Source organism: Scyliorhinus canicula, chromosome 26 (assembly GCF_902713615.1).
Source record: "Scyliorhinus canicula chromosome 26, sScyCan1.1, whole genome shotgun sequence".
Lineage (NCBI taxonomy): Eukaryota > Metazoa > Chordata > Chondrichthyes > Carcharhiniformes > Scyliorhinidae > Scyliorhinus > Scyliorhinus canicula.
The window spans coordinates 2,289,781-2,316,196 of NC_052171.1; the positions used below are offsets into that span (position 1 = coordinate 2,289,781).

Sequence of the window (26,416 nt, forward strand, 5' to 3'; positions counted from 1 at the left end):
AGGAGGGGGGCAGCACTAACGGGACTGCCGTTTAAACAAGCCCGACACAATTTCCTCTACCTGGGGATCCAAATAGCCTATTACTGAAAGAGATACACAAATGGAACCTTACCAGTCTTACAGAGGAAGTAAAAAAAGGACCTGCAAAGATGGAACACACTCCCACTCTCCCTCGCGAGGAGAGTCCAGACGATCGAAATGAACGTACTGTCCAGGTACCTCTTCCTACTTAGATCCATTCCAATCTACGTCCCCAAGGCCATTTTAAAGCACTGGACAAACTAATCATGGCGTTCATATGGAGGGGGGTGGGGGGTGGGAGAATGCTAGGATCCCAAAGAAGGTCCTGCAAAAAACAAAATCCAGGGTGGGGTCCAACCCTCCCAAACCGACAATTCGACCACTGGGTGGCAACGGCCGAGCGAATAAGGAGATGGATCAAGGAGCCAGAGCCCGAATGGGTGCGGGCGGAAGAGGCCTCCTGCATGGGGACCTCCCTCCGGGCCCTCGCCATGGCAGCAGTTCCATCCCCACCCAAAAAACACTCCAGCAACCCAGTGGTGATAGCCACCCTCCAATCCTGGAACCAACTACGGTAGCAGTTTGGCCGACAGCAATGTCGGATAAAGCGCTGTCGGCCAAAGCTCCCATCTGCAACAACCATAGGTTCACACCAGCATTGACTGACGCCACCTACAAAAGGTGGGGGCAGGATGGAGGAACACTGACAGTCAGGGACCCAGGCACGGACAGCAGGATCACAACACTGGCGAACTGACCAAAGAAATTCCAGCTAGCCAGGAGGAACGAGCTAAGGTATCTAGAACTCAAAAACTTCCTACGAAAGGAGACAAGGACGTACCCAGAACCGCCACGGCAGACATTACTGGAAGAGTTACTGGACGCAAGCAGATAAAGGAAACTGTAGCAACATGTATGACCGACTGGTAGAGAGGGCCAACACCGTACTGGACGCAACAAGAAAGAAATGGGAGGAGGACCTGGGGATTGAGATAGGGTGGGGACTCTGGAGCGAAGCACTGCACAGGGTCAACACCATCTCCACGTGCACAAGGCTCAGCCTGATGCAGCTAAAAGTGGTACATAGAGCCCACTTAACAAGAGTCCATATGAGTAGGTTCTTCCCGGAGGTGGCTGATAAGTGTGAACGGTGCCAAGGAGGCCCGGCCAACCACGCCCACATGTTCTGGTCTTGCCCCAGACTTGCGGGGTACTGGACAGCCTTCTTCGAGGCAATGTCCAAAGTGGTGGGGGTGAGGGTGTAGCCATGCCCGAAAGTGGCGGTCTTTGGGGTTTCAGACCAGTCAGATCTATTCTTGGGGAGGAGGGCGGACTCCCTTGCCTTTACCTCCCTGATCGCCCGCCGTAGAATCCTGTTCAGCTGGCGGTCAGCAGCACCACGCAAAGCTGCAGACTGGCTGTCCAACCTCTCGGAATCTCTCCAAATGGAGAAAATCAAATTCGCCATCCGGGGGTCAGACGACGGCTTCCACAGAACGTGGTAGCCATTCACCCAATTGTTCCGGGACCTGTTTGTGGCCAACGAACAAGCAGAAGAATAGCCAGGTAGCCAAGAATCAGGGGAAAGTAGCCAAAGCATGAGAGGGAGAGCTAGACCGGGAGAGGGGGGGGCAGGCGGGGACAGCTAAACCTAAGAAAAGCGAACCACAGGAGGGTGGAGGGGGTGGGGGTAGGGACAGGGAACAAGAGAGGAGAACCAGGGATGTGGGGGGGGAGGCTGGGAAAGGACCACCGGAAGGAGGGCACGGAATACAATAACAAACTTAGCACCTCCAGGAACAGAGAACAAAGAGAATACAGGCAAAGACAGGAGGAACGGCTGAAGCGGAAGTGAGCACGACACGACAACTGCAGCGAGATCCGTCCGGAAGAAGCAAGTGACAACGCCAACACCATTCGAGTATTTCTCCGGCACCCAAATGTATATTTAGCTCCCCAGTCTCCACCACCCTGTCCCCCCACAAACAGTCGCCTACTTATGTGTGTTATAAATAATTTTGCCAGTTGTACAGAGTTGCTGCTGTTGAGCTCGTGCACAATACCCTCCCAGTTATTCTATTTTATTTTTATTTTATTTTTTATTATTACTTTTTTTTTTCTGTTATGTTTGGGTGAATATTCTCTTCTATATTATATTTCTTAATCTTTTAAAAAAAAATTTAGAGTACCCAATTCATTTTTTCCAATTAAGGGGCAATTTAGCATGGCCAATCCACCCACCCTGCACATCTTTGGGTTGTGGGGGTGAAACCCATGCAAACACGGGGAGAATGTGCAAACTCCACACATACAGTGACCCAGAGCCGGGATCGAACCTGGGACCTCAGCGCCGTGAGGCTGCAGGGCTAACCCACTGCGCCACCATGCTACCCCTATATTTCTTATTCTGTGTACATAACGGTAAATATACTTTGTTCAAAAGCCCAATAAAAATATTTATATAAAAAAAGTCTGCTAGGTTAGACGATGTATTTGCAGATTATTGGTTGTTTTTAGTCCTGTGCCCAGATAGGCTGTAGCAGGTTTTTAATCTCTGATTCAACAATAAGAACTGGTGCCTTAAAATAACAAAATGTTTCAAAGCATTTCAAATGTTTTAAAATAAAGTTTGACACCAGGCCAAAAGGCCGGGTAACTAAAATCTTGGCCTAAAAGGAAGGTTTTAAGGAATGTCCTTGAGTGATTCAAAATTTCTTCTGTACCATTAATGTTTTCCAATGTGGGGTGGGGGCTAAGTCTGCATCTCTTTTTGGAGTCTGATTTAAATAGTTTTTCTCTACTCCAGGATTACGTCGAGAATGAAGGAATTCATTTGTGTACTTCAACAATTCCGCTGCAGAAGATCTTATTGCCTTATGTGCTAGGATACAGGTGAGAAATTAAGGGCATTCATTATGTGTCCTTTAAACACAAAGTGATTTCCACCTCACCAGAATGATTGTGTCGTGCAGCTAATTTCTTATCGGGTGCATGTATTCTAATTTCTTGTTGGATCCTCCAATAGGATAACTGTCTCACAGTACAGATTAAATGAGAACTAAGCTTTATTTTTATACAGTGTTACAGATGCGCTATGTGTTTCAATGAGTGAATGAATTCTTTACTGGGCGCAGTCCTGAGCTCTGCTGACCAGAAGATACCAAGCTCATTGCCTGTACTCTCAGCGAACCAATGTGCTGACAGAAGCAGTTCATTGCAAAATATGAAGCACTGCATTCAGAAAAAAAGAACAGTTGAGAGGAAAATATTTTGAAAGGTTTGACCATTGGAGCTGTCATCATTGCAAAAATGGTTACGGCGAGTGACAGTGAAGATTTTCAAAGTTATGAAATCGTTGAGAGTAAATAGGGAAATTGTTTCTTTTAGTGAGCAGATTAGCAACTTAGGGACATGACTCCCAGCGTAATCATTAGAAAAATGGAGAGGGAGGATGGAACAAAGTTTTTGGAACACATCTTCATGTGCTCGGCTTAGTCTGATCCAATTCAAGGTGATGCACAGGGTGCACCTGAGTAAAGCAATGATGAGTGTGTTTTTGTCTGGTGGAGGACAAGTGTAAGTGCTGCTCTCGGGGGCCAGCTAACCATACTCGTATGTTCTTGTCTTGTCCCAAGTTGGTAAGCTTATGGGCCTCTTTCTTAAACACCATGCCAGAGATACTCTATGTTTATCCATGTCCTCTGGTAGCCATATTTGGGTATCCGACTCACTGGTGCTTCAGATGGGGGTGAAAGCAGATGTTCTCACTTTCGCTTTATTGATAGCCTGTAGACGAGTTCTGCTGGATGGAGCTCCCCTACTTCGCCTCGTGCCTTGCCTTGGTTGGATGACTTCATGTCTTTTCTACATTTGGAGACGGTTAAGTACAGCATTAGAGGGTTGGTAGAAGGGTTGTACCTATGATTGCAGCCATTTGTTTTACTTTTTTAAGGAGCTCTTCACAGTCAGCAGTTTTGGGGTTTAGTTTAATTTTTTGGGCGAAAGTTTATGTGTTTGTGCTTATTTGCCTCTTTCTTTTATTGTGTAATTTTAGTAAATTATTTTGGATGGTTTTGTTTAATATTAATTTTTAAAAATAAACATAATTTTAAGAAAGAAAAAGAAACTTATTATTTAACTAGCAAAAAGTTGCAGTGTGTGGACAGATTTGGATGTCCTTGTGCATGACTGAAAAGGTTAGTATGCAGATACAGTAAGTAATTAGGAAAGCTGATAGAATGTTATTGTTTATTGAATAATAAAGTTTGAATACAATTGAATACAAATATAGAGAGGTTATGCTTCAATTATCCAAGGCATTGGTGAGACAACATGGAGTACCATGTATAGTATTGGTCGTCTTATTTAAGGAACAATGTAAATTTGCTGGAAGCGGTTCAGGAAATTTTACTGGACTAAAATTTGACATGGGAAGGTTGTGCTATGAGGAAAGGTTGGGTATGCTAGGCTTGTATCTGAGTGTGAAAGAGTACGAGTCAACCTGATTGAAACATTGAAGATCCTGAAGGGTCTTGACAGAGTGGATGCGGAACGGATGGTTCCTCTTGAGGGAGAATCTAGAACTAGGGGTCACTGTTTAGAAACAAGGGACCACCCATTTAAACAGAGATTGGGAAAATTTATTTTCTGAGGGGGACTAAGACTTTGGAACACTTCCTCAAAAGGAAGTGGAGCGAGATCGATTCTTGATAAGCAAGTGCATGAAGGGTTATTGGGGGTAGGTGGGAATGTGTTGAGGTTACAATAAAATCAGCTATGATATACATTAATGATCTGGAAGAAGGATCTGAAGGCACTGTTGCCATGTTTGCAGATGATACAAAGGGACAGGTAGTATTGAAGAAGCGGGGGTGGGGGGGGGGGGGGTGGTGCTGCAGAAGGATTTGGACAGGCTAGGAGAGTGGACAAAGAAGTGGCAGATGGAATACAATGTGGAAAAGTTTGAGGTTATGCACTTGGAAAGAAGAATGGAGGCATAGACTATTTTCTAAATGGGGAAATGCTCAGGAAATCAGAAGCACAAAGGGACTTGGGAGTCCCTGTTCATGATTCTCTTAAAGTTAACGTGCAGGTTCAGTTGGCAGTTAGGAAAGCAAATGCAATGTTAGCATTCATGCCGAGATGGCTAGAATACAAGACCAGGGATGTACTGTTCAGGCTGTATAAGGCTCTGGTCAGACCCCATTTGGAGGATTCTGAGCGGTTTTGGGCCTTGTACCTAAGGAAGGATGTGCTGGCCACGGAAAGGGTCCAGAGGAGATTCACAAGAATGATCTTGGGAATGAAGAGCATGTCGTATGAGGAACGATTGAGGACTCTGGGTCTGTACTCGGAGTTTAGCAGGATGAGGCGGGATCTTATTGAAACTTAAAGGATACTGCAAGGTCTTTGTCGCAGAAGGCTGTGGAGACCAAGTCACGGAGTGACTTTAAAGACAGAGACGTTCTTGATGAGCAAGGGGATCAGGGTTATGGGGAGAAGACAGGAGAATAGGGACAAGAAAAATATCAGCCATGATTGAATAACTGAGCAGACTCAATGGGCCAAGTGGCCTAATTCTGCTCCTATGTCTTACAGTCTTATTGAATGGTAGAACAGCTTGAAAGGCCAAGTGGCCTCCTTGTGCTTCTCATTCTTATGTTCATATACTGACACCTTAAGTCCTGATCAGGCAACTACACCCAGCTGCTTCTCCATATTTTCCTGGAACACTCCAGCACTGTAAGTGATGAATGATAAAATGGATGGGAGCCTGAGCATTAAAGCCAGCACGGATCAAACATGGTTCTTATTGTAGTCCGATTGGTGGTGGCAATTTTCATTCGTCATGAGGTTAAAGGAACTATCTGTCAGATTCTTTTGCTGTATCGCAATAGATTCCTTGTTCCATAACGGTGGACAATGAAATGTTAAAATGGAGCTGTTGAGGGAGAATTAAAGCGATAGAGTTAAATGTTGGAAACATGTCCTTGGTTTTTTGATAAAATACATTGTGTTTCAGCTCTGATGCTGTGTACTACGAGAAATCAAAGGACTGGCTTCTGAACAATGAAGATTTGATTCAACTGAGCAAACGCCACCGAGTGCTAGTAGCTGATCTGGCAAGGCACATGCTTTACAGTAAGATTACGTGATATTGATGAATACTTAGGGTTGTCAAGATTATGAGGGGTTTTGAAACTGTTGCATCTGGCAAGTAGATAGGTAGCCTGAGATCATAGATTTAAAATAATTGGCAAAGGAACTTGTGGGAGAATGGGAAGTATTTTGGCACAGAGGGTTGTTAAGATCTGGACTTTACTTGAAAAGGGAGGGAATCAATCACCAGGGAAATTTAGAACAAAATCAGACCTGTGCTTGAAGAGCACTAATCTTCAAGGCTATCAGGAAAGTGATGGGGTGCGGAATTGAATTCAGCAATTCTTTGACAGTTAAGATGGGCCAAATGATCTTTTACATTCCATTAATCTGTAAGTTTGATTCCAATTATGGTTACACGTGGAGTGGAGTAGTTTCTCAGGACTTTGATTTCCTGTAACTAATTCCCAGTCTTTCTGTCAGATGCTACTTGTTGCTCAGCGGTCATGTCGACCACCATCATGGCCTGCCTCCTGTTTCACAAGCACCGACAGGTAGGTTGTCTCTGATCAGTTAACTTATTTGTATTACAAAAAGTGCATCTCCTGAATATGTTCTTAGAAGTTACTGCTCGATGAGTAACTCCAATGGTTAGCACTGTTGCTCCACAGTGCCGGGGACCCGGGTTCGATTTCCGTCTTGGGTCACTGCCTGTGCAGTGTCTGCACGATCTTCCCGTGTCTGCGTGGGTTTCCTCCGGGTGCTCCCGTTTCCTCCCACAAAGTCCCAAATGACGTGCTTGTTTTGTGAATTGGACATTCTGAATTCCCCCTCAGCGAACCCGAACAGACGTCGGAGTGTGGCGACTAGGGGATTTTCACAGTAACTTCATTGCAGTGTTAATGTAAGCCTACTTGTGACACTAATAATTAATGATTATTAATTATTATTATACTCCTACTGCTGTAGTGAGACAATAACAAAGTAAATGTTTTCCCCCTTTAAGTATCTTCTATAATATAAAGCTATTGTCATTTTTTTAAATGCATGTCTTCCTTCAGGGAACATTGCTCACCACACTGGGAAAGGATTTCTGCTGGTTAATGAATGAGGTTCTTGCAAGGCATTTCGATGTGGGATTTTCAGGAAAGCTACAGGATATTGCGCTGCATGCCCTCTATTTGCTGAGAGACTGTGTGATGCTGAGGAGCCGTCAACTGAAAAATCTCATTGTGATACCAAAGGCAACCAGGAAAGCAGTAGAGGAACTTAGTTTTTACAGTCATTCTATTCTTCCTGTCTTTATATGTGAGGCTATAGCTGGTAAGTGATGTGAACCACGTATTTAAAACAGAACATTTTGGAATTGCACACCATGATATGCAATCATTTGAGAGGACAGAGTAAAATTTTGGGTGTGAATCTTAATTCCCCCATAACTACCACATTGACATTCCTCTGTTTATCTGGCGCCTACAGAAATGCTGTGCAATTCCAGTTTTTACTGTAAAATTGCAGCATTCATAGTTTGTTTTTTGAAATGAGCTCTCTTTGTATCCTGTGCCTCACATAAAATGACCAGAAAAGATTTTTAGTTTTAAAATTCAATTTCAACTTTGTCCACTTCAGCTGGGTTTATTACTCTGTCACACATTGTTCATTGGGGGCACTGGAGGAGTGAGCAGTTTTCACCTTGGAAAGGACAAAGCTTAATGCTATCCGTGTCTCATTTTCACATCCTCCATAATCAAAGATGGCCTGTGTTTGCGCACAAGTCTTTGTGTGTGCGCAAGTGGCGCGTGTATGATGCATTACTGTTAAATTCAACATTTCATGTTAAAATTTATGTCTTTGGACTTCCGGTGGCGGCGATGATCGAGTGAGCCACACATTCGGCGGGCTCTCACTCCGGCGGGGCTTTAGGGGCTGATTCCCCGCGATAGCCCGACTGCGGAGCGGCAAAAAGGCGGCTGCGGAAGTGCGGGGGAGCGGGCTGCACTGCATGGAACCGCGGGAGTCCAGGAAGCAGAGGAAGAGAGAGAGAAAGGGACAAAAGCAAGGAGCAGAGGAAGCTGACCTGGAACCTAAGATGGCGGACACACTGACCTCGGACTCGGCAATCCAGCAGGCGCTGGATAACATGCTGTAAGTGATGAAAAGCAGTTTTGAGTCACTGAAGCGGGACAACTTGGACCCACTTCAGAAGGCAGTGGATCAGCTGAATCAGAGGCTGGATCCTCAAGATGTAAAAGTTAGGGAGCTGGGAGAGGCGGTGGAGGAGCAGGCGGATGCGCAGACGATTGCGGCGTTAGAAATCGACGGGCTGAAGGAGCGGCAAAGAAGACTGTTGGACAGAGTGGAGGAGTTGGAGAATAGAGCTCGCAGGAATAATCTGAGGATCATCGGCCTCCCGGAGGGGGCTGAGGGAGCTGATGCCGCAGCGTTTGTGGCAGACCTGTTGATGCAGTTGATGGGGGCTGAAGCCTTGCCACGACCGCCGGACCAGGAGGGGGCATACAGAGTGCAGGCAAGGCAGGGGCGGCCGGTGCCCCCACCCCCCCGTCTGATGGTAATCAGGTTCCACAGGTTCGTGGACAAAGAGCGGGTGCTGCGGTGGGCGAAGAGCGCCAGGAGCAGCACGTGGAACAACAGTGTTCTCCGTATGTACCAGGACCTAAGCCAGGAGGTGGCTCAGTGGCGAGCAGCCTTTAAACAAGTCAAGGAGGTGCTGTTCAAGAAGCACGTGAAGTTTGGTCTGTTCCCGGCCCGTCTTTGGGTAACGCATCAGGGTCAACACCACTACTTCTCCGAGCCCGAAGAAGCAATGGACCGCGAGGGATCAGGGGCTGGTCCCGAAAAGAGGTCCCACGGGCGCGAATTAGGACCCGAGAACTATCGTTTGAAGGGACGGCGAATGTGCCTGGACCGCTGTTCAACGGTTTGCTGGGTTAAAGGTGCCATGCGGGACAGTTGGGACTCCTCCCTTTGTTTTTGGTTACTGTTTTTTTTTGTCTTCCTCTTTTTTCTGTTTTTTTTCTTTTCGTGTGGATTTTTACTTTTTCTGGGGCTCGCTGAGTGCAGTGGAGCCGGTATGGTAACCAAGGGTGGCCGGTCAGCGAGGTGGGTTAAGGACGTGGGTTGGGGGTTTTTGTTTTATTGATGTTCAAGCCTTCCTGTGCCAGTGAGTTTGCTCCAGCGGGTTGGAGAGGGGGATCGGGCGCCGGGGAGTGGGGATGAGGATGGGGAAACAATGGGAATGAGACAGTGGGGCGCCGGAGTGATGAGTCACCGGGCTAGCAGATTGGCTAGTCAAGGGAATCAGGTGGGGGGGGGGGGGGGAGAATACAGCCAATGGGTGGCGGGGGTGGGGTTACTTGGGGATGTTGCTAGGGGGGTGAGGGGTTGTTCTGCTGACGTGGGAGGGATTTGAAGTAGGCAATGGAAAGGAGGGAGGTCGAGGGTGGAGGCAGCCAAGAGGCGGGCCAAGAATGGCACGACGCACGGGCCGGCTCGAGGAAGGCTATGGCTGACCGGCATTTGGGGGGGGGGGTTGTGCCCCCCAACCAGGCTGATCACCTGGAACGTCAGGGGACCGGACTGAATGGGCCGGTTAAGAGGGCACGGGTGTTCGCGCACTTGTGGGCTCTGAGGGCGGACGGAATTATGTTGCAGGAGACACATCTGAAAGTATCTGACCAGACTAGGCTAAGGAAGGGCTGGATTAGCCAGGTCTTACTCTCGGACTTGGACTCGAAGTCCAGGGGGGTGGCAATTATGATCAACAAGCGGGTGCAATTTGAGGCGGAGGGCATAGCCACAGACAGGGGGGGGCAGATACCTGATGGTAAAGGGCAGACTGGAGGTGAGAAGAGTGGTGCTGGTGAACATATATGCCCCGAGCTGGGACGACGTGGACTTTATTAAAAGAGTACTGAGGAAGATCCCAGACCTGGACTCTCGTAGGCTAATAATTGGGGGGGGGGGGGACTTTAACATGGTCCTTGACCCGGGGCTGGATCGGTCGTGTCCCAGAACGGGTAGACTCCTAGCAATGGAAAGGGAGCTGAAAGGGTTTATGGAGCAAATGGGGGCAGTGGACCCCTGGAGAGCCAGACAGTTGACGGGAAGGGGCTACTGTTTTACTCGCACGTCCAATTAGTATTTTCTAGGATAGACTTCTTTGTCCTAAGCAGGGACAGTATAGGGGAGGTAAAAAACACGGAATATTCGGCAATCACTATCTCGGACCATGCCCCGCACTGGGTAGGCCTGCAGGTCGGATGGGCGAATCATCAACACCCACAATGGAGGCTAGACATTGGACCGTTGGCGGAGGAGGTGATCTGTAAGAGGCTTCGGAGGTGTATGCAAAACTACTTGCAGGTGAATAATACGGGGGAGGTCTCAGCGGCGACCCTGTGGGAGGCGCTGAAGGCAGTAGTACGGGGAGAGTTGATCTCAATTGGGGCCCACAGGGCCAAGGCAGACAGGGCAGAGATGGAAAGATTGGTTAGGGAAATGAGTTGGATAGACGAGGAACACGCGGAGTCCCCGGGGGAGGATCTACTCAGGGAGAGGCAGAGACTACAGGCGGAACTGGGGGCGCTATCCACGAGTAGGGCCGTGGAACAGCTTAGGAAGGCGAGGGATTGTTTTTTTACAAATGTTTTATTCTCCATTTTCACATTTTCCTCCAAAATTCACCCCCCACCCCAAACAGTAAACGGTAACAAATACAAAGTCAATCCCCCTTAACAATAACAACGATCCCATCCTCCCACCACCCCAAACAACAGCCCACCTGTCAATATGTGCATCCAATGAAACAAACCCTTCCACGGTGGAAACAAAAAAGAAAGAGAAAAAGAGAAAGGAGTCCGGACCGCCGATGGTCACCCTTGAGTCGTCCCCCCACCCGGCCGCCCATGGTCACCCTGGAATCCCCCCTCCCCGTACTCAACGCCGTCCAACCTCTGAAAGAGTACCGTATGTGATACCCAAGGGTTGTAAACCCTCCCCTCCCCTCCCCTCCAGCTCCTCCCGCCCACTGCCTCTTGTAAACTCCTCCCCCCAACCTCGGTTCCTTCTCCCCAACTTTCCAACCTGGCTAGACCACTCGGACCTGTTATGTTTCTTGAAAGAATGCTCAAAGTCGTCTTGCCTCCTTGACTCTCCAGTCCAAGTGGGCGAGGGCGGGCCTTCGGCGTCCTTCTTATATGTCCCCGCGCTGCCCCCTGGTGGTACTTCCATTTCCCATCAGCCCCTTCTGTACACACTCAGGCGAGGATCACTACAGGACCCTGTTCTGCCAGGCTCCGATGGCCGCAGCCCCATCTCCCACCTCACTCCCGTTCACTGACCAGTTTAAACCGGCCAGCGCGAAGGCCCCCTCCTGCGTCGTTTCTCCATTGCCCAGCCCTAGGAAAACCCAGAAATCCCCTTTTAGCACACACACCCCGCAAATCCACCTACGGCCCAACGAGCCCTCACTTCTAGTGCAAGTCCCATCACTTCCCTTGTCCAAATATATACAACATTGGCCCCTTTAACCCACACACCCGCACGCAGTGAAACAAAAAAGAGACAAAAAAGAAGAAAATACAGTCCTGAGGTAACATCGGCACATGGCCATATCTCAATTTATCAGTTCTGCCACAATCCTTCTGCCTTCATAAACTCCTCCGCTGCTTCCGCCGTTGCAAAATAAAAGTCCTTGAGCTTATAAGTCACCCTCAGCTTCGCTGGATATACAATACCGCACTGCACCTTGCTGATGTACAGTGCCCTCTTCACTCGGTTGAACGCAGCCCGCCTCCTCGCCAGCTCCGCCGTAAAGTCTTGGTATACATGTATACCAGCTCCAGCCCACTGCACCACCCGCTTCTGCTTGGCCCAGCACAGGACCTTCTCCTTCACACAGTACCTACAGAAACACAAGGTCACTATTGGTGGCTCACCCGCCTTCGGTATAGACCTCCCTGACCGATGAGCCCGCTCCAGCTCGTATCGGGAGGGATCCTCCCCTTCCCCCAATAGCTTCGCCAGCATAGCGTCAAAATACTCCGTCGGCCTCGGCCCTTCAACTCCTTCGGGCAGCCCCACAATCCTCAAATTCTGTCGCCTGGACCTGTTTTCCAGGTCTTCCAATTTTTCTCGCAGATCCCTGTACACCTCCATCACTTCCGCATCTCCTTTCCCATCGAGGCAAGTTGATCACCGTGCTGCACCACCGTATCCTCCACTACCTTCAGCACCTCTCCTTGCGCCCGCACCTCCGCCACTGCACTCACCACCGCCGTCGTCACCGGGGAAATCGCCTCCTCTACCAGCAGACTCAAAACCGCCCTCATCTTCCTCATCGCCTCCAGGTGTTTTGTAAAGTGCCTTTCGAATTCTGCAGCCATTACCTTAGTTATTTCTTCAGCCTTCAGCAATGAGGCCTCTCCTGGTGCTCCAGCCTCCTTTTTTCCTGGTGACCCCGTGGTGACCTCTCCTCCCCGACGGGCCCTCAGCTGTTTTTTTAACGGCCGCTTTCTTACCGACCCTTGACATCTTCCACTGCTGTGCCTCCTCTCCGCCTTCTCTGTGACTTTCACTCCTCCGTGGACCTTGGGGCCGGGCTTAAAGCCCCGAAAATGCCGTTCCCGATCGGGAGCCCTCCGTTGCGCAGCCGCTTCCCGCCCTGCCACCGGAAGTTCCCAGGTCAGTAGATTGTTAGCGCAGCAACTCAGGAAGAGGGAGGCGGCCAGGGAAATAAGTAGAGTGATGAATGGGGAGGGGTGCAGAGTGGAGGACCCGGCAGGATTGAATAAGGTATTCCGGGACTTCGATGGCAAGCTGTACACTTCGGAGTCCCCGGAAGAACCGGAGGAGATGAAAAGGTTTCTGGACGGGTTAACATTCCCAACAGTAGGCGGGGGGCGAGTGGATGGGCTGGGGGCCCCGATTAGAGTGGAGGAGGTATTGGGGGGCCTAAAGGCCATACAGTCGGGGAAAGCACCGGGGCCGGATGGATACCCAGTAGAGTTTTATAAGAAGTTCTCTGAGTTAGTGGGTCCGGTCTTGGCGAGGGTTTTTAAAGAGGCAAGGGACAGTCACAGATATTGAAGGGGGGTAAGGACCCGGATACGTGCGGGTCATACAGGACAATCTCCCTGATCAATCTAGATGCCAAGCTCCTGGCAAAGGTCCTGGCGATCAGAATTGAGGACTGTGTACCGGAGGTGATTGGGGATGATCAAACTGGGTTCGTGAAAGGCTGGCAGCTGTCTGCCAACTTGAGAAGATTACTCAATGTGATAATGATGCCCCCGATGAGCAAGGAGGTGGAGGTAGTGGTGGCGATGGATGCCGAGAAGGCCTTCGACCGGGTGGAGTGGGGCTATTTATGGGAGGTGCTCGGACGGTTTGGGTTCGGGGAGGGACTGGTGAATTGGATCAAGCTATTGTATCAGGCCCCAAAGGCCAGCGTCAGGACAAAAGGAGAAGTGTCAGTGTATTTTAGACTATACCGCGGGACCAGACAGGGCTGTCTGCTGTCCCCGCTGCTGTTTGCGCTGGCCATAGAACTGCTGGCGATTATGCTGAGAGCTGCAAAGGGATGGAAGGGGCGGGATGGAACATAGGGTCTCTCTCTATGCGGACGACCTGCTCCTGTACGTGTCGGACCCATTGGCCGGGATGGAAAGTATACTGGAAACATTGAGGAGGTTCGGCCAGTTCTCAGGGTACAAATTAAATATGGCCAAGAGTGAAATGTTTGTGGTGCAGGCAAGGGGCCAGGAGAACAGATTGAGAGGGCTACCATTTAGGCTGGTTGAGGAAAATTTCCGGTACTTTGGGATCCAGGTGGCGCGAGACTGGGGCAGCCTGCACAAGTTAAATTTGACCAGGGTGGTGAACAAATGAAGGGAGAGTTTCGGAGATGGGATGCACTCCCGCTGTCGCTGGCAGGGAGGGTGCAGACTGTAAAGATGAAAATCCTCACTAGATTCCTGTTCATTTTTCAGTGCCTCCCGATCTTTAGCCCGCAGTCCTTCTTCAAAAGGGTTAACAAGATGGGCGCCAATCTGCGACAACCATCGGTTTGCCCCCGGGAGTATGGATGGGGGGTTTCGAGCATGGCGGCGGGCGTGGGTGGGGAGGGTGGGCGGTATGTTCCTGGAGGGGAGCTTTGCGAGTTTGAGGAGCTTGGAGGAGAAATTTGGTCTGGTAAGGGGAAACGATTTCAGGTACCTACAGTTGCGGGACTTTGTCCGTAGACAGGTCCCATCCTTCCCACGCCTCCCGCCAATGGGGATCCAAGAGACTAGCCAATGGGGATCCAAGACAGAATAGTCTCTAGCGGGGAAGGAGGGGAGGGTAGAGTCTCTGATATTTATAAGGTGCTCATGAAGGATGAAGGGTCCCAGACAGAAGAACTGAAACTCAAATGGGAGGAGGAGCGAGGCGGGGAAATGGAGGATGGGCTGTGGGCAGAAGCCCTGAGTAGGGTGAAGTCGACCACAACATGTGCCAGGCTCGGCCTGATTCAATTTAAGGTCGTTCACCGGGCCCACATGACAGTGGCTCGGATGAGCAAATTCTTTGGGGTAGAGGACAAATGCGATAGGTGCACAGGAGGACCAGCAAACTACATACACATGTTTTGGACATGTCCGATGCTTAGGGGGTACTGGGAGGGATTTGCGGGGATCATGTCCCGGGTGCTAAAAACAAGGGCGGCAATGGGTCCAGGGGTGGCAATTTTGGGGGTTTTGGAGGACCCGGGAGTCCAGGGTGAGAAAGAGGCCGATGTTTTGGCCTTTGCTTCCCTGATAGCCCGGAGTTGAATATTATTGGCATGGAGGGACTCAAAGCCCCCGAAGACTGAGTTGTGGCTTGCGGACATGTCGAGTTTCCTGGGTATGGAAAAAATTAACTTCGCCTTGAGGGGATCTGTACAGGGGTTCGCCCGAAGGTGGCAACCATACATTGACTTCTTTGCGGGAGAGTGAGCGTCAGCAGGGGAGGGGGAGGTTAGAGTAGAGTAGGAGGGATAAATTGTCGGGTAGTGCCGATGGGAGAGGAGCGGGCTTGTGCAGTATGGTACGATTGCAGTATTGAATGTACGCGGATGTTTGCACATTTTGCCTTTTCTGCTTTCTTTTTGTTGATGTCTGTAACTGTTTACAATGCCGAAATACTTCCTCAATAAAATTGTTTGTAAAAGGCTGAAAAAAAAAAAATTTTTTTTGTCTTTATCTTTTCTTTCAGCGTGTGCTTTAAATTCTCTTTTAAGAGAAGTGGCTCAATACATGATGGACTGGGACTCCAATGCAGAGGTTGCAATCAGCCAAGAGGAACTTATCTGTAAAATTGTTCAGCTGTGTCACTTACTGTCCAGTGAGATCTTACTTTTACCGGTAAGAGCTGTATTTGTTTATATTCAAAGATGATAACAGGACATGTTTGGAAACAAAGATTTTAAATGAAGGAAATTAAAAAAGATGACCCACATGTAAATCAAAGGAAAAGTAGCTGACATGAATTTCTGAAGGGACATATGTGCTTGACAGAGCTTAACATGTAGATGCAGTTAATTTAGTGTGTTGATATTTTCAGAAGGACTTTGACCAAATATCACATGAAGGATTCCTAGAGATTATTAAGGGTTATGGAATTAGGTGGAAGATGGCAACTGGGTTAAAAATTGCTTAGAAGGGAGAAAAAATAGAAATCATGACAGTATCTTTTTTAAAAAAAATAATTTTTATTAAGATTTTCACAAAATATAAACAACAAAACAATATTAACCAAACAACCATGGTAAAACCAAAGAACAAGAACCAACCTCCCCCCAGCAACCACAAAAACAGAAAAAAGAAAACAACAAAAAGGAGAGCGATAACACCAGCCACACGGGCAGCACGGTAGCATTGTAGATAGCACAATCGTTCACAGCTCCAGGGTCCCAGGTTCAATTCCGGCTTGGGTCACTGTCTGTGCGGAGTCTGCACACCCCGTGTCTGCGTGGGTTTCCTCCGGGTGCTCCTGTTTCCTCCCACAGTCCAAAGACGTATAAGTTAGGTGGATTGGACATGATAAATTGCCCTTAGTGTCCAATATTGCCCTTAGTGTTGGGTGGGGTGACTGGGTTATGGGGATAGGGTGGAGGTGTTAACCTTGGTAGGGTGCTCTTTCCAGGAGCCGGTGCAGACTCGATGGGTCGAGTGGCCTCCTTCTGCACTGTAAATTCTATTATCCAACAAACCCATGTACACAATTCTCCTTCCCTCCGACCCAAAAGCCCCCCCCCCCCCCGGGTTACTGCTGCTGCCGGCCTACTTCCCTACCGTTCCACCAGGCAGTCCAGGAAAGGCTGCCACCGCCTGAAGAACCCTTGCACCGACCCTCTCATGGCGAATTTCACCCTCTCCAACTTAATGAACCCCGCCATGTCATTGATCCAGGCCAACACGCTTGGGGGCCTCGCATCCTTCGACTGAAGCAAAATCATATGCCGGGCTACTAGGGACGCAAACGCCAGAACACCGGCCTCTTTCGCCTCCTGCACTCCCGGCTCCATTGCTACCCCAAATATCGTGAGTCCCCAGCCTGGCTCAACCCTGGATCCTACCACACTCGACACTGTGCTTGCTACCCCCTTCCAAAAGTCCCCCAATGCTGGGCATGCCCAGAACATATGGGCATGGTTCGCTGGGCTCCCCGAGCACCTAGTACACCTATCCTCGCCCCCAAAGAACCTGCTCATCCTCGTCCCGGTCATATGAGCCCTATGCAGCACTTTTAAGTGTATGAGGCTAAGCCTCGCACAAGAAGAGGAGGAGTTCACCTTTTCCAGGGCATCCGCCCACGTCCCCCCCTCAATCTCCTCACCCAGCTCCTCTTCCCATTTACCCTTCAGCTCTTCCACCGAGGCCTCATCCACCTCCTGCGTGACGTGGTACATGTCCGAAATCCTCCCCCCTCCAACCCACACCCCCGAGAGCACCCTGTCCCGAACCCCCTGCAGGGGCAACATAGGGAACCCCGCCACTTGCCGCCTGGCAAACGCCCTAACCTGCATGTACCTAAACATGTTCCCCGGGGGGAGCCCAAACTTCCCCTCCAACTCACCCAGGCTCGCAAACCTCCCATCTACAAACAGGTCCCTCAACCTCTTAATACCTGCCCTGTGCCAGCTAAGAAACCCCCCATCGACGCTCCCCGGGACAAACCGGTGGTTCCCCCGTATTGGGGACTCCATCGAGCCCCCCACCTCCCCCTATGCCGTCTCCATTGCCCCCAAATTTTCAGGGTAGCCACCACCACCGGGCTCGTAGTATACCTCGTTGGAAGGAGCGGCAACGGTGCCGTTACCAGCGCCTCCAGGCTCGTATTCACACAGGACGCCATCTCCATCCTCTTCCATGCTGTCCCCTCCCCTTCCATTACCCACTTACGCACCATTGCTGCTTTGGCAGCCCAGTAATACCCACACAGGTTGGGCAGCGCCAGCCCCCCCCTATCCCTGCCCCGCTCCAAAAACACCCTTCTCACCCTCGGGGTCCCGTGATGCTCCTGTTGACCCTCTTAAAAAAAGGCCTTCGGGATAAGGATGGGGAGGCACTGGAACAGGAACAAAAACCTCGGGAGCACCGTTATCTTGACGGACTGCACCCTACCCGCCAGCGACAGCGGTAACATAGAACATAGAACAGTACAGCATAGAACAGGCCCTTCGGGCAATTTAGCATGGCATATCCCACCTTTTAAACTCGTCCTCCATTTGCTCCACCAGCCTTGTGAGGTTAAGCTTGTGCAGGGCCCTCCAGCTCCTAGCCACCTGGACTCCCAGGTACCTAAAGCTCCTCCCTGCCTGCTTCAATGGGAGCCTACCAATCCCTCCTCCTGATCCCCCGGGTGCACAACAAACAGCTCGCTCTTACCCAGGTTGAGCTTATACCCAGAAAAGCCCCCAAACTCGCTGAGAATCCTCATCACCTTTGGCATTCCCCACACCGGGTCCGCCACATACAGCAACAGGTCGTCCGCATAAAGCGACACTCGATGCTCCTCCCCACCCCGCACCAGGCCCATCCAGTTCCCCGACTCCCTCAGCGCCATAGCCAGGGGCTCAATTGCCAACGCAAAGAGTAAGGGGGAGAGGGGACACCCCTGTCTCGTCCCCCAGTACAGCCGAAAGTACTCGGACCTCCTCCTATTCGTGGCTACACTCGCCATCGGGGCCTCATAGAGTAGCCTCACCCAGCGGACAAACCCCTCCCCAAACCCAAACCTTTCCAACACCTCCCAGAAATACCCCCACTCAACCCTATCAAAGGCCTTCTCCGCGTCTAATGCCACCACTATCACCGCCTCCCCTTCCATAGCCGACATCATAATGACATTCAGAAGCCTTTGTATGTTGCTATTCAACTGCCTTCCCTTTACAAACCCCGTCTGGTCCTCGTGAATGACCCCCGGCACACAATCCTCTATCCTTGTAGCTAAGATCTGCGCCAACAGCTTGGCGTCTACATTTAGCAGCGAGATCGGCCTATATGACCCACACTGCAGTGGGTCCTTGTCCCGCTTAAGGATCAAGGAAATCAGTGCCTGTGTCATAGTTGGGGGCAAAGCCCCCCCCCCCCCCCCCCCCCTCCCCCCCCCCTTGCCTCTTTAAAGGTCCGAACCAACAGGGGGCCCAACAGGTCCGCATACATTTTATAAAATTCGGCCGGAAACCTATCCGGCCCCGGCGCCTTCCCCGACTGCATGCTGCCAATCCCAGTGACCAGCTCCTCCAGCTCAATCGGCGCCCCCAGTCCCTCCACCTGCCCCGCCTCCACCTTCGGAAATCGCAGCTTGTCCAAGAAGCGCCCCATTCCCCCCCCTCCACCGGGGGTTCAGACTGGTACAATTCCCCATAAAAGTTCCTAAAGACCCCATTGACGTCTACCTTCCCATCTCTATCCTTCACTCCCCCAAACTCCCTGGCCGCGCCTCGCTTTCGGAGCTGGTGTGCCAGCATCCTACTCGCCTTCTCCCCGTATTCATACACCGCTCCCTGTGCTTTCCTCCACTGAGCTTCCGCCTTTCTGGTGGTCAGTAGATCGAACCTGGCCTGAAGGCAACGCCGCTCCCCCAGCAATCCCTCCTCCGGAGCCTCCGCATATCTCCTGTCCACCCTCACCATCTCCCCCACCAATCTCTCCCTCTCTCTCTGCTCTCCCCTCTCCCTATGGGTTCGGACGGAAGTCAACTCCCCTCTAATCACCGCCTTCAATGCCTCCCAGACCGTACCCACTCGGACCTCCCCGTTATCGTTGGCCTCAAGGTACCTCTTGATACATCCCCGAACCCTCCCGCCCACCTCCTCGTCTGCCAGCTGCCCCACCTCCAAGCTCCAGAGCGGGGGGTGGTCCCTCTCCTCCCCCAGCCCGAGGTCCACCCAGTGCGGGGCATTATCCGAAATGGCTATGGCAGAGTATTCGGCATCCTCCACCCTCGAGACCAGCCCCCTGCTCAGGACAAAAAAAATCGATCCTGGAATAGGCCTTATGCACGTGGGAGAAACGAGTACTCCCTGGCCCTTGGCCTCGCAAACCTCCAGGGATCCACCCCTCCCATCTGATCCATAAACCCCCTCAACGCCTTAGCCGCCGCCGGCCTCCTACCCATCCGGGACCTGGATCGATCTAACGATCCAATGGGGGATCCAGCACCGTGTTGAAGTCCCCCCCCCCCCCCCCCCCCCCCATGATCAGGCCCCCCGCCTCCAGATCCGGAATGCGGCCCAACATGCGCCGCATAAACCCCGCATCGTCCCAGATCGGGATGTAGACATTCACCAGCACCACCCGCTCCCACTGCAGCTTACCACTCACCATCATATACCTCCCGCCACTGTCAGCCACCACATTTGATGCCTCAAACGACACCCTCTTTCCCACCAGGATCGCCACCCCCCGATTCTTTGCACCAGCCCTGAATGAAATACTTGGCCCACCCATCCCTTCCTCAGTCGAACCTGGTCCGCCACCTTCACGGGCGTCTCCTGGAGCATGGCCACATCCGCCTTCAGCCCCTTCAAGTGCGTAAACACCCGGGCCCGCATGACCGGCCCGTTCAGCCCCCTCACATTCCAAGTGATCAGCCGGATCAGAGGGCTCCCTGCCCCCCTTCCCTGCCGACTAGCCATAACCCATCCCCTGCCCGCCACAGGCCAGCGCCCCCCCCGCTCAGGCTGTTCCCCACGGCGGCAATTCCCCCCCCCCCCCCAGCACCCCCTGCATACTCCAGCTCCTTCCTGGCCATTTCAGCAGCAACCCGGTACCCCCCCCCCCCCCCCCCACCCTAAAGGCTAGGACCCCTCCTAGCCACGCCCCCCCCCCCACCATAGCACTCCCGTGTGCCAGCTAACTTCTGCTGACCCCGGCGACTCCCGCCACACCTCCGACCCCTCCCCACGTGGGGCTACTCCTCCTCCTCCGTGCCCATCAGCAGGCCCTCCTCCCCCCATCCCCCGCTCTTGCGCGGGAAAATAAAAACCAGCAAAGGCCCACGCTTCGCAGGCCCAACCCGCCCCCATCACCCCGCAACGCGGGAAACAAGAGAAAAGCCCACATTTTCGCCCTGCCCAACCCCGCGTCCTCTAGGGCAACTCCCATTGCCGGTCCCCACCACCAGCTCTCCGCACTCCCAGTTTACCTCCCTGCCTGAACCCGTCCACCAGACCCATTCAAAAAGACATAAAGACATCGCCCCACCCACCCTGAAGCCAACACACATCCTGCATGAAACAGAGAACCCCCCTGTGGTGATAACCACTGTAGATATGCATACTTGCAGTAGGAGGATGTATGGCTGTACCTGTAATACAGGTTCCTCCGGTAAGCACCTGCCGGCTAGCTCCGCCCACAGGGAGCTTGTGTATAAATATGCGTGTGAGTCACTCAGACCCTAGTCTACAGTTGCAGCCGGAGGAATAGCATCACACAGCAATAAAGCCTCTATTGTACTTGTCTCTCGCCTTTGAGTATAATTGTTAGCGCCACAATTTATTGCTGTGTGATTTTCCGTTCACCATGGATATCAGAATCAAGCCTGACCGTCTGCAGCTGGATCCGCAGTCGCCTCACGCCAGAAAAGACTTTGTTCACTGGCTGGCAGTCTTCGAGGCCTACATCTCTTCAGCGGACCCTCTTCCGACGGAGGCTCAGAAAAAGCAACTCCTGTACTCCAGACTTAGCTCCAGTGTCTTTCCGCTAATTCGAGATGCGACTGACTACACCACAGCTATGGAACTGCTCAAGGAGAACTATGCACAGTCGGCGAACACCCTGTTTGCGAGGCATCAACTCTCTACTTGTGTCCAGCAGCCGGGTGAGTCGATTGAGGACTTCTGGAGGGCCCTTATACCTATGGTACGAAACTGCGACTGCTGGGCCCTCACAGCCACGGAACACTCTGACTTACTCATGCGCGATGCCTTTGTTACAGGCATTGCATCGGACTCCATCCGGCAACGACTGCTGGAAGGGGCCGCCCCCGACATCGCGGCCGCAAAGGCTCTGGCACTTTCCATGACGGCCACCTCCCGTAGTGCGCGATCTTACTCCGCTAGCCACTCGGCCCACCCTTCCTACCCCTCGTGGACCCCGCAAACGGCCCCCCAGCAGACGCCGCATCGCGCTCCCTGGGGGTCCCCACTGTTACTTCTGCGGTCAGCAGAGGCACCCCCGCCAGCGCTGCCCGGCCCGCACCGTGACCTGCAAAGCTTGTGGACGGTCACCTCAGCACCTCGCTTTACCGCAAGCCCACAGATAATCTCACGATGCTCCACTTCTCCAGCTTTCACCCGAAACACATTAAAGAAGCCATCCCCTATGGACAAGCCCTCCGTATACACAGGATCTGCTCAGACAAGGAGGAGCGCAACAGACACCTACAGATGCTGAAAGATGCCCTCGTACGAACGGGATATGGCGCTCGACTCATTGATCGACAGTTCCACCGCGCCACAGCAAAAAACCGCACCGACCTCCTCAGAAGACAAACACGGGACACCACTGACAGAGTACCCTTCGTCGTCCAGTACTTTCCTGGGGCGGAGAAACTACGACATCTTCTTCGCAGCCTCCAACACATCATCAGCGAGGATGGACATCTTGCCAAGGTCATCCCCACACCCCCACTACTGGCCTTCAAACAACCGCGCAACCTCAAACAAACCATTGTTTGCAGCAAATTACCCAGCCTTCAGAACAGCAACCACAACACCACAAAACCCTGCCAGGGTAATCTCTGCAAGACATGCCAGATCATCGACATGGACACCACCATTACACGTGGAAACACCACCCACCAGGTACGCGGCGCATACTCGTGCGACTCGACCAATGTAGTCTACCTCATACGCTGCAGGAAAGGATGTCCCGAAGCGTGGTACATTGGCGAGACCATGCAGACACTGCGACAACGAATAAACGGGCATCGTGCGACTATCAACAGGCAGGACTGTTCCCTTCCAGTTGGGGAACACTTCAGCAGTCAAGGACATTCAGCCTCTGATCTCCGGGTCAGCATTCTACAAGGAGGCCTTCAGGAGACGCGACAACGCAAAATTGCTGAGCAAAAACTTATAGCTAAGTTCCGCACGCATGAATGCGGACTCAACCGGGATCTGGGATTCATGTCGCATTACATTCGGCCCCCACCAACAAGCCTGGACTTGCAGAGGCCTACCGACTGAACTGGCTTGGGACAATTCACACCTCTTTAACCTGGAGTTACCTCTCTCTCTGCATCTTTGATGATTTGATTGCCTGCAGGTGCTCGCATTCCGGGGCATCTCTGACTGTGTCTATATAAACATTTCTGGAACAAGCCTTTCCATTCACCTGAAGAAGGAGCCGTGCTCCGAAAGCTCGTGTTTGAAACAAACCTGTTGGACTTTAACCTGGTGTTGTAAGACTTCTTAATGTGGCAAGAAAGGCCACTTTGCAGTGGTGTGTCAGTCCCGGACGGTTGCCGCTATCGCGCCCCTGGTCCCCTTGCCTCAGCCGCTCGCTCAATGGGCCCCGCCGTCCGCTTCCCCCGACCCCACGTGCGATCAGTGGGCGTCCTCATCTTTTGCCGCCCCAGCCACGTGCGCTCCATGGGCGGCGCCATCTTCATCCACCACCGCCATGTGCGTTCCATGGGCGCCGGCATTTTGTCCCGACTCCACAACGTGCGCTCCATGGGCGACGCCATTTTATCCACAGGTACTCCGGGACGGGGACATCGGTCGCTACCGCTCCTCGTCGAACTCATCTGACTCGACCGCCAATCGCCCGCTACTCGCCTCCGTTACGCTCGATCAGTCGCATCCTCGCAACCTGGCACCCTCTTCCACATTGGTGCTGGTCAACGGCCACGTGACCTCCTGCCTCATCGGCTCCAGGAGCACCGGGAGCTTCGTCCACCCGGACACGGTAAGGCGCTATTCCCTTGCGGTCCATCCCGCCAACCGGCAGATCTCTCTCGCCGCCGGGTCCCACTCTGTCCCGATCCGGGGTTTCTGCCTGGTTAAACTTACTGTACAGGGCGTGGAATTTGACCATTTCTGTCTGTATATTCTCCCCAACCTCTGCGCGTCACTCTTACTAGGCCTGGATTTCCAGTGCAATCTCCAGAGCCTCACCCTCAAATTCGGCGGACGCCTACCTCCCCTCACCGTTTGCGGTCTCTATTGTACATGTCTCTCGTCTTTGAGTATAATTGTTAGCGCCACACCCACCTCCAAAAAAATAGATAGTCATACAGAACCCCCATCCCTGACCCTCAGTTTGAGTCCAATTTCTTGGCCTGCACAAAGGCCCATGCCTCCTCCGGGGACTCGAAATAATGGTGACGGTCCTTGTAGGTGACCCACAGACGAGCCGGCTGCAACATGCCAAACTTCACACTCTGCCTGTGGAGCACCGCCTTCGTCCGGTTGTACCCGGCCCTCCGCTTAGCCACCTCTGCACTCCAGTCCTGGTAGATCCGCACCCCCGTGTTCTCCCACTTGCTGCTCTGCTCCCTCTTGGCCCACCGAAGCACGCACTCCCGGTCAACGAACCGGTGGAACCGCGCCAGTACCACCCGCGGCGGCTCATTCGGCTTGGACCTCCTGCCCAGTATTCTGTGGTCCCCCTCCAGCTCCAGGGGCCCCTGGAAGGACCCAGCTCCCATCAGCGAGTTCAACAAAACGACCACATAGGCCGCCAGGTCCGACCCCTCCAGCCCCTCCGTGAGGCCCAGGATCCGTAAAGTTTTTTGCCTCGACCGGTTCTCCATCTCCTCGAACCGCTCCTGCCACTTTTTATGGAGCGCCTCGTGCATCTCCACCTGCCCCGCGAGGGCCGCGGTCTCATAGATATAGAACAGTACAGCACAAAACAGGCCCTTCGGCCCTCAATGTTGTGCCGAGCCATGATCACCCTACTCAAACCCACATATCCACCCTATACCCTATACCCAACAACCCCCCCCTAACCGTACTTTTTTTTTATTAGGACACTACGGGCAATTTTAGCATGGCCAATCCACCTAACCCGCACATCTTTGGACTGTGGGAGGAAACCGGAGCACCCGGAGGAAACCCACGCACACAGGGGGAGGACGTGCAGACTCCACGCAGACAGTGACCCAGCCGGGAATCGAACCTGGGACCCTGGAGCTGTGAAGCATTTATGCTAACCACCATGCTACCCTGCTCATCCTCTCTTTCGGAGGCTTGCTGCTGCAGCTCCCAGATTGCGGCCCCCTGGGCTGTCTGAGTCTCCAGCAGCTTATCGTGGTAGCCTTCAGCGACTCCAGCAGCCCCACCTTAAGCTCCTGAAAGCAGCGCTGAAGAGTCTCCTGCTGCTCCCGCGCCCACTGCCTCCACTCCTTGAGGGCTCCGCCGGTCGCCATTTTGTTTTCCTTCCCCCGCTTTTCCAGAGGCGCTGCCACCGCTTTTCTGCTCACCCCACTCCTGGTCCGGACCACAGAACCCTGGGGATCTACTGCAGACCCCTTCCCACGTCGGGAATCATCGATCAAGCACCGCTGGGGGCCCTAAAAAGAGCCCAAAAGTCCATTTCTAGCGGGAGCTGCCGAACGTGCGGCTTAGCTCCGTGTAGCCGCAACCGGAAGCATCTCATGACAGTATCTTGAATAGTTAGAAGTGGCATTCCTCAGTGTTCAGCTACGGAGCCATTTCTGTTCACTCTGTATGTCAATAATTTGTTGATAGCTTTGTAGTGTTAAAATCAGTAGTTAGTACCAAAATAGGCAAAGTTGATTCTTTCGACCTCAGAGAAGTCTTGATCTCTCGGTTTTAGGAAGAATTTTAAAGGGAAATGATATGGATTGAATAGGATGCTGCTTGAAGTAACTAAAATCTGAAGAAGAACGTGAAAGATTGGATATTTTCTTGTCAGAACAATGCATATTATATATGAAATTGCTTAAAATTGTGAAAGGGAAGGATCGTTGATTGATTATGGAATCTGAGGGGTGAAGAAGGAGGGGGCATAATTAAATCTAAGATTAGAACAGAGGGAAGGAGAAATTAATTTACTGATTATAACATGGTTGTGGAAGTCATTTCCACGATAGTTGCTGAGGCAGGAACGATATCAGTCGCACAATGGAAGCAAAAGAGATATGGGAATATGGTGAGTAAATGTGATGAGACTTACTGTGCGATAGACAGCCACTAACTTGGTACAATGCCCCAATTCTGCATTGTAACTCCACGTATTAATATTGCAGCCAGTAGTTATCATGGAGTCAAAGGACTTGGATGCAGAGGTGACTGAGCCATGTGGTGAGATGGCAAAAGAACCATGAATTTCTCCAGTTAAGCATTGAGAAGGTAGAAGCCATCATCTTCAGCCCCTCCATAAACTCCTTCCTATTGCCAGCAATTCCACTGAGTCACAGTCTCAGATTGGTCACAATCTTGGAATTGATTCTGAACTAAGCTTCTGATCCGATGCCCCCTCCCATCAAAAAGGCTGCCTGTTTCCATCCCCATAACCCTTTTTTGCTCTGCTGCAGCCCATTTGCTGCTGAAAGTATTATCCGTATCTTTGTCATTATCAGACTTGACTATTCCAATGTTCTCTGGGTGGCCTTGGCCTCTCTCTCGGCTTCATCAGCCTGAATTCAGCCAATGGTTTGCTAGCTGTACCACACCACCTCCTGCACACCTGTAACACATTTGTCTTTGCAAACCTATGTTGCCCCCAACTCCAAAATTTTAAAATTCAAATCCACATGTTCAGATCATTTCACG

The 26,416-nt window shown here is 51.8% G+C and overlaps 1 protein-coding gene across 5 annotated transcripts in view; it reads left to right on the forward strand.

Moving 5' to 3' along the window:
* The window catches only part of LOC119957305 (glycerol-3-phosphate acyltransferase 1, mitochondrial-like), a 72,216-nt gene that overhangs the window by 33,673 nt on the left and 12,127 nt on the right, over nucleotides 1–26,416 (forward strand). For all 5 annotated transcript variants that reach the window (XM_038785159.1, XM_038785163.1, XM_038785160.1 and 2 more), the window contains exons 12-16: nucleotides 2,828–2,913; nucleotides 6,044–6,162; nucleotides 6,604–6,674; nucleotides 7,182–7,443; nucleotides 15,376–15,524. In XM_038785159.1, coding sequence (XP_038641087.1) covers nucleotides 2,828–2,913; nucleotides 6,044–6,162; nucleotides 6,604–6,674; nucleotides 7,182–7,443; nucleotides 15,376–15,524 — 687 coding nt within the window. The remainder of the gene's footprint in view (nucleotides 1–2,827; nucleotides 2,914–6,043; nucleotides 6,163–6,603; nucleotides 6,675–7,181; nucleotides 7,444–15,375; nucleotides 15,525–26,416) is intronic.